This window comes from Siphateles boraxobius, unplaced genomic scaffold (genome assembly GCF_051911475.1).
Source record: "Siphateles boraxobius isolate OS27281-9 unplaced genomic scaffold, OSU_SipBor_1 226, whole genome shotgun sequence".
Taxonomy (NCBI): Eukaryota; Metazoa; Chordata; class Actinopteri; order Cypriniformes; family Leuciscidae; genus Siphateles; species Siphateles boraxobius.
The window spans coordinates 317,501-332,843 of NW_027508840.1; the positions used below are offsets into that span (position 1 = coordinate 317,501).

At 40.2% G+C, this 15,343-nt stretch overlaps 2 protein-coding genes across 2 annotated transcripts in view; one reads left to right on the top strand and one right to left on the bottom strand.

The window, feature by feature from the left end:
• The window catches only part of tfap2e (transcription factor AP-2 epsilon), an 18,147-nt gene extending 16,832 nt beyond the window's left edge, over positions 1–1,315 (top strand). Inside the window, exon 7 of the mRNA XM_077240378.1 lies at positions 718–1,315. Within this exon, the coding sequence (XP_077096493.1) occupies positions 718–970 (253 nt within the window). The 3' untranslated portion in view covers positions 971–1,315. The remainder of the gene's footprint in view (positions 1–717) is intronic.
• Positions 1,316–2,578: 1,263 nt separating this feature from the next.
• psmb2 (proteasome 20S subunit beta 2) lies at positions 2,579–12,459 on the bottom strand. Its single transcript, XM_077240379.1, has 6 exons — positions 12,201–12,459; positions 10,908–11,030; positions 10,603–10,673; positions 3,577–3,739; positions 3,448–3,497; positions 2,579–2,750 (listed from the first exon to the last, which is right to left on the bottom strand). Exons 1-6 carry the CDS (start codon positions 12,289–12,291, stop codon positions 2,649–2,651), a joined length of 600 nt encoding a protein of 199 aa, XP_077096494.1. The 5' UTR covers positions 12,292–12,459; the 3' UTR covers positions 2,579–2,648.
• Positions 12,460–15,343: the final 2,884 nt, after the last annotated feature.

Below are 15,343 nucleotides of genomic sequence, written 5' to 3' on the forward strand. Positions count from 1 at the left end.
TGTGTGTCTATCTGTCTCTGTGTGTGTGTATCTCTGTGTGTGTCTATCTGTCGCTGTGTGTGTGTGTGTGTGTGTGTGTGTGTATGTGTGTGTGTCTCTGTGTGTCTATCTGTCTCTGTGTGTGTGTGTGTCTGTGTGTGTGTGTCTATCTGTCTGGGTGTGTGTCTCTATGTGTCTATCTGTCTCTGTGTGTGTGTGTGTGTCTGTGTGTGTGTGTCTATCTGTCTGTGTGTGTGTGTGTGTGTGTGTGTCTCTGTGTGTGTCTGTGTGTGTGTGTCTCTGTGTTTGTCTATCTGTCTCTGTGTGTGTGTGTGTGTGTGTGTCTCTATGTGTCTATCTATCTCTGTGTGTGTGTGTGTCTATCTGTCTGTGTGTGTGTGTGTGTGTGTGTGTGTGTGTGTGTGTGTCTCTGTGTGTGTGTCTCTCTATGTCTCTCTGTCTGTGTGTGTGTGTGTGTGTGTGTGTGTGTGTGTGTGTGTGTGTGTGTGTGTGTGTGTGTGTGTGTGTGTGTGTGTGTATAAATACTTTTTCACAAACTCACAGCAGTTTGCACTGCACGAATTTAGTAAAATAAGAGGCTTCAGTTCTATTTATGAGCACATTTTCTCAGTGTATTATTGAAAGCACGTGTGTGTGCGTGCGTGCGTGCGTGCGTGTGTGAGCGAGTGTGTGTGTGTGTGTGCGTCACGGCCTCTCACCCCTCTCCCGTGTCCTCAGGGAGATCTGCAAGGAGTTCATGGACCTGATGTCTCAGGACAGGTCTCCTCTGGGTGCCGGCCGCCCCACGCCCTGCCTGGACCCCGGGGTGCAGAACAGCCTGACCCACTTCAGTCTGCTGACCCACGGCTTCGGGACGCCGGCCATCTGTGCCGCGCTCAGCGCCTTCCAGAGCTACTTACTGGAGGCCCTCAAACTGCTGGAGAAGGACGGGGCCAAGGGCCACGACAAGGAGCTCAAGCACCGCAAGTGAGCGACCGGGCGAGAGACACTGACCGCCGCCTCCCTCTCTGTCAGGAGCGAATGAGTGTATTTATGTGTGCGAATGTGTGCGCTCAGCCCGTTTGGACTCGCTGTCTCCTGAGAAAACACGATCGGGAAACTCCCATCGGATCCGGTTGAGCGACGGGAGATACGCGGGAAACGGCACGGACTACTCACGGGTCGCGTGTAAAGTTATTAGGTATTGACTAATGAATTTGAAAATTTAATTTTTGTACTTCATGTTGTATGTTTATTATCAATGTTGCTGTTCTTCTTATTGCTGTATTGCAATGTAAATGTAATATATTATTAAACCAACGACTGGATTCAATCACTTTGACGGGGTTATTATCGTTATGAAATACTATTAAAATGATTTGTTTTGAAATAATGCTGCATCTGAAATATAAATATTGGTTGAAAAATTAAAGTTGAAGCATTAAAATGATTAATGCAGCTGAAAAAAAACCCTAAAAATAATAACACAGGAAAGTGACTAAAATAAAAACTAAAAATATAAAACTAAATTCAACCGCTTGACGGGGTTATTATCGTATTATAAACTATTAAAATCATTTGTTTGAAATACTGAATATTAAATATAAATATTAGTTGAAAAACGAAAGTTTAAGTTTGAAGCCTTAAAATGATTAATTAATAAATGAAGCTGAAATAAAAATAATTTAACCTAAAAATAATTACATAGAAAACTGACAAATGAAAAATAAAAAATATAAAACTAAATTCACTTATATGAAATCTAAATATTAGTTGAAAAATGAAAGTTGTAGTTGAAGCATTTAAATTTTCAACTGTAAAATAAAATATAAAGCTGAAATTATAAACAAATAAACCTAAAGAACTAAACAATAATACAATAAAACAAAACCCCCTAACAATAATAATGGGAAAAGCACATAGCGAAATCACTAAAATGAAACCAAAATAAAATGAGTTTCCGGCAGGTTTTCTGCCTGGTATAACCAGACTTGTTGGTGTGCTGCAAATCTGCCCTGATTACAGAATTAGCCTGATACAGATTGAGCGTCCGCAGGGGATTCTGGGACGTGGAGCTGAAGCCAGGGTGACATTAACCCTCGACGTGACTGCAGAATTACCTCAGACATACAGCAGTCCTGAGGACCTCGATACACACTCCTCTCACCCCATCTGTCACTCCAGCGTTCTTCATCTGCTCAGGGGCCGACGTCTCCGTACCTGCCCCCCCGCCGGCTCTCACACACACACACACACACCTCCTCTGACACTCAGCAGGTTCTCTCCGCCTGCAGGCGAACATATGCTCCTCGTCCCTTTAGATTCCGGTGTTCAGGAGAGAGGGATTGTTTAATGTTTATTAATCACCTGTCTGTGGAGGAGACACACACACACACACACACACACACACCACACACACACACACACACACACACACACACACACACACACACACACACACACACACACACACACACACAGACAAGTGCAAAAACACTTGTGTACAAAGCAGTGATGAAACAAGTACACAGACACACAGACGCACAGACACACAGTATGCAAAAACCTACGAAATGATTCCATATACGATATCAGACCATATTATTAATGTTTTTATTAGATCACAGGTTACATTTGTAGTACAAAAGTTGTGGAATAACAGCAGATGCTCATTTGGCGCCGACCGGAAGCTTCTCCATGTCGTGGATCCCGTCTTTGTCGATCAAGCGGACGGTGAAGGAAGGAAGGTTCAGGATGAAGCGCTTTTTGAGCTGATGGAGAAACATGTGATCAACACTGATAATAATCATAAATGTTTCTTGATCATCAAATCATCATATTGTAGTGATTTCTGAAGGATCATGTGACACTGAAGACTGGAGTAATGATGCTGAAAATTCAGTTTTGATCACAGGAATAAATTACACTTTACTATATATTCACATAGAAAACAGCTGATTTACATTATAATAATATGTCACTATTTTTAGTGTAGTTTTGATCAAATAAATGCACTTTCAAAAAAAATTATGAGCCTCAAACGTTAGTCTATGGAATTTTTGTGGGATAAATTTGGACCATTCACCGTAATTATGAACAATAATAATAGCAGCAACCATCAATAATGAAATTACATATGAATATTGTATGACTGTTTTCAGAAAAATATTAACTGTTTTTAACACTGATAATAATCATAAATGTTTCTTGATCATCAAACCATCATATTATAGTGATTTCTGAAGGATCATGTGACACTGAAGACTGGAGTAATGATGCTGAAAATTCAGCTATTTTGTTATTTTTACAGTAGTTTTGATCAAATATTGCACTTTCATAAAAAAAAGAACAAAAAGTACCGGTAGTGCAAGTCTATGCATTTTTAATGGGATAAATTTGGACTGTAATTATGAACACTAATAACAGCAGCTAGCATCAATAATGAAATGTCATGTATGAACATCGTACCTCCTCTAAACACTTCTTGAGCAGCTCCACGGCTTCCTCACGAGTCAAATCTGCAGCGACAACATCAGAAAAACTGCGTTAGAAATCACCAATCAACTAATACTAATGAATAAGGGTGATAACACTCACCGGGTGTGTAATATCGGTCGAGGATGGAGAGTGTGAGGAACGCCCCGTAGCCGTGCGCAGCGAAGGGAGCTTTAGCGAGAGCTGACAGATGATCCATATAATACAGTCCGGGCCCGTCGGCCTCGTCGTAGCCCGCCAGCAGCAGGTTCACGTGATACGGGGTCTGGGACACGGGGAAAACCGCTGATTTTAATCACTCTTCGATTCACAATCACCGTATTTTCACAATACACACCGTTTCAAAGCAGCTTCACAGAAACAAATACAACTTAGAGTGAGAAAACGGTCTAATTATGCATTTCACAAATGTACATGTACAAAATCACAGTTAGCGAAAAATTTAGTCATTTAAACAAAGTAATAATTTAATGCAGAAACAATGAGCTCATTGAAGTAGTGAACTACTGCAAAATAGGCGTCAGCTGGTCATCACTGACGTGAATTGAGGTCTCGTGTCGGCCCGAGGCGTTTATTTACTGACTGTACATTATTCAGCTCATCCAAACCAGACGAGACACACGATAAAAGCCTCTTTTCCTGATTATGTGCTTTATTTAATGTTAAAAGCGTCTAATGCGAGTCTGTATATCATTTACAGCCGTACTGAAAACGACATCAGATCCTGAAAAGAAACAGGAATGTTTAAACAAGCGTATTTTATGACAAAGATTGTCTGTCACTCAGTCAGAATGTATTTTTAAGTAATAATCACAACAGTTTAACATGTGCTTATCCATTTGGCCGTGAGTGCAAGTTTGGGGAGACTCCGCCCACTCTCTTCTGATTGGCTGTGAATTTGGATTTTTTTGGTTGTAAGTGCAGTGCGCTTGCAGTGAGACTCCGCCCACACTCTCTTCTGATTGGCTGTGATTTTGGATTGATTTTGTCGCGACTCACGTCTCATGTCAAGTGTGGACAGTCAAATTGCTTGTTGCTGGAATCTGATAGCATCGCGTCTGGTTAGGATACGGTGTAATAATACTGATCCGAGTCTATTTTATTATGAGGAGGAGAAAAAACAGAAACTAGCACAACTAGAATCAACTTCCTGGGGGGAAAAATACTAAACGAAAAACAAATTGAGCACAGAATCTTGTCGAAAACCCCAAACTTTAAAAGACAGAGAGAGAGAGTGAGAGAGAGAGGGTGTGAAAGAGAGAACGGAGGGGTGAGGGCTGTGTGTGTGTGTGTGTGTGTGTGTGTGTGTGGGTCTGGGGGGGGGGGGGGGGTCGCTGGTGTCACCATCAGTGTGACTGTGATCATCTGCACCCCCGCTGCCACGAGCACCTCCTCGCTCGCCCCGATGCCCTGGAGCTCTGCCAGCTCTCATTAAAACTTCTGCTAGTCCTCGATCCTCGCTCTCCAAACTCAAACTACATTCGTCTGAACAGCTCTCGGAGAGAGATTTCACTTTCTGCACTCCAGGGGGGATTTACAGGTGAAGCTGAAGTGTCATTTTTACAATTATTAAATGCATAAAGACTAGGAACGCACCGATATGAACATTTTGGCCGGTACCGATAACTCTTTATATTTAAAGGCCGATAACCAATATATTGGCCGATAAATCTAAATTTTGATATAATTTTTGAGAGCCTGATTACAGGAATAAAAGTCTCGCCTTTAAAAGCCACGTCCCAAGCACGTAATGTTCTCTTTAGTAAACTGAATAATAAACTGAGCTCTCCTTTACATCTTCCTGCGCTTGAACGGACAAATTCTCACAACATTAAGTAAAAAAAAAAAAAAGTAAACAGTTGTTTGTGTCTTAAGTGAATGTAAACAGTTGAGAAAGTACACGCATGTGTATCAGTATATTAGATCCGTGCATTCGCTCTTAAAGTGACAGCAGAGTAATAATCCTGCGTCTGCATATTTAAAGTTAATCAAACAAAGGACGAAGAAAAATAATCGCTTGATTTAAGGAATATTCTGTTTAATTTATACAGATTATGCAGTGCTATTTACATTGGAGTACTTCAATTTAAATTTCTGTAGCTGAAACCATTTCCTGAAAAACGTACTTGAGAAGCACTTTTCATTTCTCTTCGTGCGTGTACGCGTCACTCTTCGTGCGTGTACGCGTCACTCTTCGTGCGTGTACGCGTCACTCTTCGTGTACGCGTCACTCTTCGTGCGTGTACGCGTCACTCTTCGTGCGTGTACGCGTCACTCTTCGTGCGTGTACGCGTCACTCTTCGTGCGTGTACGCGTCACTCTTCGTGCGTGTACGCGTCACTCTTCGTGCGTGTACGCGTCACTCTTCGTGCGTGTACGCGTCACTCTTCGTGCGTGTACGTTACTCTTCATGTGTATACGTTACTCTATGTGTGTGTACGCGTCACTTTTCGGTCACTCTTCGTGCGTGTACGCGTCACTCCTCGTGCGTGTACGCGTCACTCCTCGTGCGTGTACGCGTCACTCCTCGTGCGTGTACGCGTCACTCTTCGTGCGTGTACGCGTCACTCTTCGTGCGTGTACGCGTCACTCTTCATGTGTATACGTTACTCTATGTGTGTGTACGCGTCACTTTTCGGTCACTCTTCGTGCGTGTACGCGTCACTCCTCGTGCGTGTACGCATCACTCTTCGTGCGTGTACGTTACTCTTCATGTGTATACGTTACTCTATGTGTGTGTACGCGTCACTTTTCGGTCACTCTTCGTGCGTGTACGCGTCACTCCTCGTGCGTGTACGCGTCACTCTTCGTGCGTGTACGCGTCACTCTTCGTGCGTGTACGCGTCACTCTTCATGTGTATACGTTACTCTATGTGTGTGTACGCGTCACTTTCCGGTCACTCTTCGTGCGTGTACGCGTCACTCCTCGTGCGTGTACGCGTCACTCTTCGTGCGTGTACGCGTCACTCTTCGTGCGTGTACGCGTATGTACGTTACTCTTCATGTGTATACATTACTCTATGTGTGTGTACGTCACTCTTCGTGTATGTACGTTACTCTTCATTGGCATCTATGGTTTCTGAACCTGTATTTCCAAGAGTGTAAAAGCAAATGTACATCATGGCGTCCAGTGTGAGACTACAGCAGCTCCACCTGAGCTCACCTGAGACGCTTTAATCTGATCTGGGCCGCCCGTGCTCTCGGCGGGCCGCTTGCGTAAGTAAACACCCCCTAGAGAAGCTCACCTATGCAAGATGCCTCACTCCCAGCAGGGAGTGTGTAGAGGAGCTCGTTGAAAGACAAGCTTTGAGTTTGTCGGATATTCCCGAGTGTCATCCACCCCGTGCAGAAACACCTGTCACGTGAGCTGCGCTTAAAACACCACTAAAGTCCCGGTTAAACAATCTAAGGGACACAAGCTTAGTAAAGAGACTGATAACAGTATATAACTCAGCTTGTCTTCGCCCCAGGACATGTTCTCCTCTCTGCATCTCTGCCCAATCTGCCGTATTAATTGTTCATCTGTAGCGGAATATGGGAATGCCTCGCAATATGGCACCAGTAATTATTTGTGCCAGTGTGTCGGGCGGCCAATCACGCTTCATGTGTGCCAATGATAGCAAACTGTTGCTGGACTGTTCTGAATGAGAGCTTGAGGGGATGTTGGATGTTAAAACAAAGCTCAACACAGAGAACGTGTTTGGCTGGAAAGTGCCGGTTCAGAAGTGAACAGAGTTTATCCGAGCATCTGCCGTCTCTTTTCGAGGAGCCACTCCAGGGAAGCCCCAAAGGCCCAGTTGTTTTTTTAGAAACCTGGTTCTTGACATCGCTCTCATTTAAACGTCCCGAAGGGTTTAACCACCGATTAAATAATACGCAAGGTTGTATTACTAGCCATAAAGCTTATTTCAACTCTCTGGTGCTCTTCATGTGTAGGTTAAAAATGACAGAATTTTTTATTTTATTTTGTAAATGAAATTGAAGCACTATATTTTAGATCGATAATTTTTTAAAATAAATTATTAAGAGATTTTATGGTACTAAATTATATTTATAATCTATTTATTCACTTTTTGTAGCATAGACCTGAAAATTCAATTTACAACTTAAACGGTCATAAATCTTGAATGCTTAAGTAGAATTAAGTTTGGTCTCTTTTTAAAGACGACACTTGGCAGATTATTGCTGAAGTGAAAAAAGTTTTAAAAAATAACAGAATTTTACGTTTATTGTTATGAAAATTGTTACTACTTGAAATTTTTACATAAAATATACATTTTTAAAAACATGTGTTACTCTAAAACTGTGAGAAAATCAAAGCCATAATTCTAAATAAGTTGTGTTTAAAATTTGAGCTTGATATCTCAGTAAATGAGCGTTCAGTGAAAGTGTGTGTGTGTGTGTGTGTGTGTGTGTGTGTGGCTGCAGTACCGAACGCTTCCAGTAGAGGAAACTAGTCTCACATTCATTTCCAATGCGCTCATTTAGTGTGACTATTTTTTTCAGGACCATTTAATCCGTTAAATGTTTTTTGTGTGTGTGTGTTCACAGAGCAAGTGCCAAAACCTTTAGAAAGTTTCGTACCATTCCGATGAAGAAAAAAAGAAATAAAAAAAGAAATGTAAACTTTTCCAGTCAAAAATGACCGAAGAGCACCAGAGGAGAAACCTTGGATATTAATACAGCGAGTCGTTCTGTGAGCGTTTCGGTACAGACGAGCAGATTTATGAACTTGTAGCACTTCTTCACCCCAGAGACGCCCCTCGCCCCCCCGGACTCGCTCTAATTGTTTTTGTAATCATTTTCTCCACTCTGCTATTGTGACAGGAGGCAGTTACACTCTTCCTAGCAAATTAACACACACACTATCAGACAAAAGAGGCAGGATGGCGACAAGCCCGTTTTTACACAGATGGGTGCACTCTACACACTACACACACACACACACACACATTGGGGGAATGTATCATTTAAGCAGGATCACATTACAAAGGAGGCGCAGGTGTCGACGACCTCTGTGACCTTGATATCACACACACACACACACTCAAAACATATTGGCATCTGTTTCTTAGCACATTTTACACCGATTGCTAAAAGTTAGGAGTCTGTAAGATTTTAGTCTCTTCTGCTCACCAAGACTGCACTTATTTGATCATAAATACAGTAAAAATTGTGAAATATTATTCCAGTGTAAATCAGCTGTTTTCTATGTGAATATATAGTAAAGTGTAATTTATTCCTGTGATCAAAGCTGAATTTTCAGCATCATTACTCCAGTCTTCAGTGTCACATGATCCTTCAGAAATCACTATAATATGATGATTTGATGCTTAATATTTATCGTGCTCAGTCATTAATAATGATTCTTATATACAAACATAACTTTTTCAGGATTCTTTGATGAATAGAAAGTTCAAAAGAAAAGTTCAATTTAATGCATCCTTGCTAAATAAAATATTTTATTTCAAAAACATTTAAATTGTAATAAAAAATTTTAAATAGCTTTTAATATAGTACATTTTTTTAAGAATACTTTTATTCAGCAAGGATGCATTAAATTGATCAAAAGTGACAGTAAAGACATATAGACATATTTATTTCAAATAAATGCGGTTATTTTGAACCATATAAAGCAGTTTTCAACATTATTCGGTAAGAATAAATTTTTCTTGAGCAGCGAATCATCATATTAGAATGATTTCTGAAGAATCATGAGACAGCTTTGCCATGACAGGATATAAATAACTTTTTAAAATATATTTACAATATAACTTTTTAATGTCTAAATGATCTAATAAATGCAGCGTGTGGCTCTTTGGCACCAAAGGAAATTGCAAATATAATAATAGTTTTCAAACAGGTTTCTTTGCATGCATTTCCAGGGTTCCAGACTCATTCCAGGGTTCGAGTTTAAATGTTATGTGGTCGCATTTGTGCGAGTGGACGCTTGAGCAACAGAACGCGTTGTATCAGCCGCTGCAGTCCGTAACTTATGTTCAAAATGAACGAGTAGGCTACATCATGAATCCATTTTCCAAACCGTGTTTTTGACTTATTCTGAATCACTACGGTACGCCTATAATAAGTGTTTATATTCGGACTATTTTATCCCGGGGTCGTCTCGGCTGCGGAGTCGCCAGTGCCGGCGTGACTCGCCATAGACATTAACGGAGAGAAGTTCCGTCTACAATGTTCTTCCGCAAGACACGTGCAGTTTATTTATTGACGAACGTAGACTCCACGCGCATTGCACACTGATGGTGAAACACGCCAATTACGAATTCACAAATTAAGGCATATAAAAATGGTCTCACGAAACAGAGCCCCTTCCTCCTACGTCTTTTCAGCGGTTATATTTTCCTCTGTCGAGCGATTACTCTCATGATCGCTCGACAGAGGAAGAGGAAATTATTATAAAATGCAGAAGGTAAGGAGTGTGAGATTTCTGCTTTATGTTACAACTATAAACTTTGATAACGAAAAATCTGTATCAGTTTCTTATAATACTCTAATCTTTTAAAATGTAATGCATACATTTGAATGTTTAATGATTTTTAAAAGATAGAAAGATGATAATAGACAGATAGATAGATAGATAGATAGATAGATAGATAGATAGATAGATAGATAGATAGATAGATATAATTCAAATGTAAAATGCTTAAAATTACAGATTAAAATTACTGTTCAAAATCCATGAAAATCCTGAAATTTGGCAATGATAATTAATATATTACAGGTATTTCTGCTGCAACCCAGAAAGCCTTTGCTAGCCGTGGTCCATTAAAACCACTATTCATCAGCATGCATTGATTAATCCCATGGCATGTAGCAAAAAAAAAAAAAAAAAAGGTGCGACCAAATCTTATGCTGGTGCGACCAACTGAGAAAGTTGGAAGCACCAGTGCAACCAGTGGAAAAGTTAGTCTGGAGCCCTGGTTTCTACATTGCACATCAGCTTTAAAAACTCCACTTTTGTAATGTTTGTTCATTTTACAAGCGACTCGAGGTTTGATCCATTCTAGGTGTATCCCAGTTTGGGAATCACTGGTTTACATTGTGTGTGCTACATCTAATGATAAATGAATATTAAATATTAAAGCGCAGACAGGCTTGCGTACGCACCCGACTCCGCAGATAGTCCGCCAGGTTTTTCCTCGTGAAGTTTGCAGCCGCTGCCGGGCTGAGCTCATATCCTGACGGAAGATTTCAGAAGATCACACATTCATACGTACATAATATGCATGATAAAAGAGAAAATATGCATAAGAAATCATCCGAAATAAAGACTGAAATCAACTTTATTTTTTACCATGTATGTTGTTTTTGACATTATTGACGGAATTTCTGGTATAAATAAAGTTAATCTCAGTCTTTATTCTGATGCTCTATACAAGTACAAGATAAAAATGAGAAAAATTAATGTTTACCATTTCTCATTTTGTAGAGCTGGACATTTTTCTGGATGTATTCTGCGAACTGTACGGTGTCTCCGGCTTCTCCCACACACAGGAGCAGGATCTTCTCACTCAGCTTGAACATCTTGTCATAATCTGGTGATCAGACATAACGGCGCATCTAAACATCACGTCTGACACAGTTTACCCCATCTCAAGAATCTGTGCAAGATTTATGTAACTTTTTCAAGGCATTTGTGGTCTTGGACATTTACAGTCTCCTGTATTGACATTATCATAATCCTGTTGCTATAAAATAAGAATAGCCTAGTTTACAATAAAGAAAGTTATTTGCTACTTGCAATGTATTGTTAGAAGCTGGTGATATTAGAGGCAGGGAAACTGCGGTTCTTCAGGGCATTTTATTGTACAATAAGATCTGTTTTTCCAAAAGACTAGACTCTACATTTTCACTGTATAGGCCTATATCTGCCAAAAAGTCACAATTCTCATAAGATGTATGATGTATGCATGTAGGTTTTTTTTTTTTTGATCAAGTAAGGTTTTTATAGACAAAAAAGCAGTAACACTAATTTTACTGTTTCTGGTTTATATCTAAACCTTTGGGGGTCCAGAGAATAAAAGTGTCAGAATTGTGAGATAAAAAATTGAGATTCCTTTTTTTATTCAATGGCAGACACACACAAACACACACACACACACACACACACACACACACACAAACACACACACACACACACACACACACACAAACACACACACACACACACACACACTTACTCACTCGTATATATACAATAAAACACACACACACACACACTCATTCACATTTACTCACTCGTATATATACAAATACACACACACACACACACACACACATATATATAATGACGCTCTTGCTTTCACTTTCACATCATGTGAATCGCAAACTCATCCTCCACTGACACTCGAGCACAATCACACAATAACTGACGTGCTGCTCCCGTTAAAGGTTATAAGTGTAGTCTAACCCGAGTTTAATACGCTCAGAATCCTGTATCTAAATATATTAATATGTAAATCAGTTCATCGCACAAACTGAGTTAGCACAGAGAAGCTAGCACGGCTAAAACTTATTAGCAGTCGCCACACATTCAGAACCGGAAGCAGTGAAAACATTCAGATAAAATTAACACAGAAATGAATTAACAGTGAAATGATGTGAATTATTATTGTCTACAACACTTTCACTGGTTAAAACAACGTGTTCTCTTGCTGTCGGGCCGGTTAGTGTGCTGCTAACATGCTAATCTACATCAAACTTACCGTGTTTCATTTGGATTATACTGCTGGCGGCTATATTATCTGCAGCAACCAGAACAAAGTCCGGCCCCTGAATCCCGATCAAGTATTCCATATTGCAGACTGAGTTTATTAATCACAGTCTGTTCAGTAAGTGGACTGGCAGAGCAGCTCTATCAGATATTACACAGCAAAAGCTGAAAGTGTTCCTCAGAGGCGCACAGTTCAGACGTCATCAGAGCGTTCGCGCTCCCCTGTCACGTGACGTCAAGCTGCTCTGTCTACAAATGACCTGTTTCTTTTACTGTCTATGGTTTCAACTTAATGGACTCTGGAGTATTGTGATAATTGTTGTTAATGTTTTTTGTACTTTTCTTTTCTTCAAGCATTTAATAAAAATAAAAAAGAGACCAAACGTAAAAAAAAAGTATGACCGTATCACATTATAAACGTAAAAATTTAGTAGTTTGTTTATGTATTTGTAATCCAAAATGCATGGAAATTGCATTTGCAATTCAAATGCATAAATATTTAAGTCCTCCTGTAGTCAATAATTGTATCCCTTAAAACTCATCTTTGGTCACTAAAATTACATATTTAAAGTTTTTCCTTGAAATTTTTTTTTTTATATCTTAAATGTAATCTACGCCCTTACCTCATTTAGTATACGCGGTTATATGAATATGCAAATGAGCCCCGCCTCCACTCACTCACTCAGAGATCCACTCGTTAACGATCACACGTTGATCTGGTGTTTCCCGAAAGCATCGTTAGCCAACTATGGTCGCAAGTTCTGTCGTTATCAGCAGTTCAACGAGTCGGTGTTTCCCGAAACTATCGTTCTAACGAGCATTCGTAAACAGCATCGCAGAGTTGTGTGTTTGAGCGACAGATCTCGACCTGCAGGTTAGAAGAAGAGTTTCTTGTGGACTCAAATCCTGCATCTTGAGGAAAATAAGCAAGATGACATTCAGTAAAATCTCTCTTTTATTTAGAATACATACAGATGTCATTTACGTCTTTTAGTTTGTCAAGAGATTTAAAGCGTCGTTTTTGAAGAGTGCGCATGTATGAACGAGCTCTAGTGCGTGAGAACGAGCCTATAAATACAGCAAAATAACTGAGAAAATGAAAAATAGTCCTCAGACGCCATGTCCGTAATTTATAGCAAAACATCTAGCATTATGAGAAACATTCGTGACTATAGTTGATTTCTTCAACGATGCATCGCACTATAGTAGTGAAGCAGCGACTTACGGCGTTCTACAGGAAACGTTGATCTGATTGGTTACAAGGTAGTTTGTGACGTCAGAAACACCAGCGATTTCAAAGCGTGTTTTTGAGACTGTCTTTGGTTCACTGCAGTTTTAAGGAGAAAATACTCAGCAATGCTGTCGACTTATGAATTTACACATGGTTTAAAGCGTATTAAAAACACCACATATAAACAAGCTTGATTATCACCACAGGGGGGACTTTAAAATAGTTGCATACTTTCATGTTTAACATTTCATTTTTTGAACTGATAAAGTATGTTCACGAACTGCTTAATTCGTCAAATTAAATCTTCATCCATAAATCGACGGAACCCTTACATACGAGTTACTGTAGCGTTTGTGTTTTTCGAGATGGAAAACAGTGTGATGAAAGTATTTCTCTCTTTCTCTCTTTAGTCGTCACATGGTTCAGCCTGACTGCTTCGTTAGGACTCATCATTTGCATTCAGATTAATTATCTAATTACCGACAAATGTCCGGCGGCCACCCCGCGCTCCGGCTCGTCAGCTCATGCGCCTGTAATTATTTTAATCATTTACTTTCATCTGGAGTGTTCCTGCCATACTTCTGTGTTTAGAGGCCATTCTTAATTACCCTGCCAAGACACTCTTCCCCTCTTTTCATGTGAGGAAAAGGGGCAGAGAGAGAAAGAGAGAGAGAAAGAGAGAGAGAGAACCCGATGGGGACAAAATCCAGGAATCTTGACAGCATCATAAAAGCTCGGAGCTCTGCTGGTTGTTCACTCTGTTTTCCCTCTTCAACTTCTCTCTCTGTCTCTGACTCCCCCACCCTTCTGCCAACCCACATCTTTCTCCAGTTCTCTCTCTCTCTCGCCCTCCCTCACTTCCTCCAGTTCCCCCTTTATCGCAAGCACACACAGGAATCGCCTCCGGGGGCCCGGCGCTCTGACTGCTAATACACTCTCACACACTGTGACATACATCATGCACCACGTTCCCCGCATCTATTATCTGTTCTGTAAATCTGTACACCTCTCTCCCTCTCTTTATTTTAGGCACCACCAGCCTGGTTCTCGTCTGCATCTGGTTGGTGTCTGGTTGTTGTTGGCTCAACTCCTTCCATCGCTGCTTTCCCTCTCATATACAAGTTATAATTGAGGCCTCTGGCTGTTTGAAGGATTATTCCGAGTTTGGAATAGCTGGCATTTCATTTTCATGTAGTTCGAACTCATTAGCAAGTATCGAAAATTTTTGTTTCCTGTCATTTGAGATGTTCACACTGAGAAAAAAAAGGGCAGAATTTCTGCTGCGTCCAGATAAAATGAAGGGTTTATTCCCGCTCTATTGTCCTGATTTTGAGATCAGTTCTTCAGCCAGAGACGGGCTCCAGAGGGACTCGACTGAGTTCGGGGATTATGGACTCGTAGCCCAAGGGTAGTTTGTTAAGAGCAGGGCGTGTTTTGAACTCAGATTAAGAATATATGTGGTGCATGAGGGGGGCAGACAGAGCAAATTAATAGTATTCATGGTTTTTGTGTGAGGCCCACTTCAATCAGTGGAAGTAAAAGCTGAGTGTGTGGTTGGCGATCACACATCTATTCCTATACAACAAACTACCTAATTTTAGTTTACTACTTATTTTTAGCTACTATGAAGAAACCACAACTGGTATCTTTTTCAATTTCACAATCATTTATTTACAGTATTTAACTGTTAATTACACTGTAATTTTATAACTTACAGTTTTTTACCATTAAAGCTATACAGACATTTTTTACAGTTTACTTTTCCACCTTGCTATAACAAGTAACTACACTTTGTTTGCAAATTATGCCATTGAACACTTTGGAGATCTACTGATTTGGATATCAATAGACTTCTTTATATATATTTTAGCTATACTGGAATCTATTTTCATAGTGATTGTTAC

Bases quoted from the DNA above. Each gene is read 5' to 3' on its own strand.
- psmb2 (XM_077240379.1), bottom strand. From the start codon at position 12,291: ATGGAATACTTGATCGGGATTCAGGGGCCGGACTTTGTTCTGGTTGCT. The intron at 3,498-3,576 runs GTGAGTGTTATC...TTGTCGCTGCAG, and splicing joins CGACCGATATTACACACCCG to ATTTGACTCGTGAGGAAGCC. The intron at 2,751-3,447 runs GTACGATGTTCA...TTTCTCCATCAG, and splicing joins TCAAGAAGTGTTTAGAGGAG to CTCAAAAAGCGCTTCATCCT.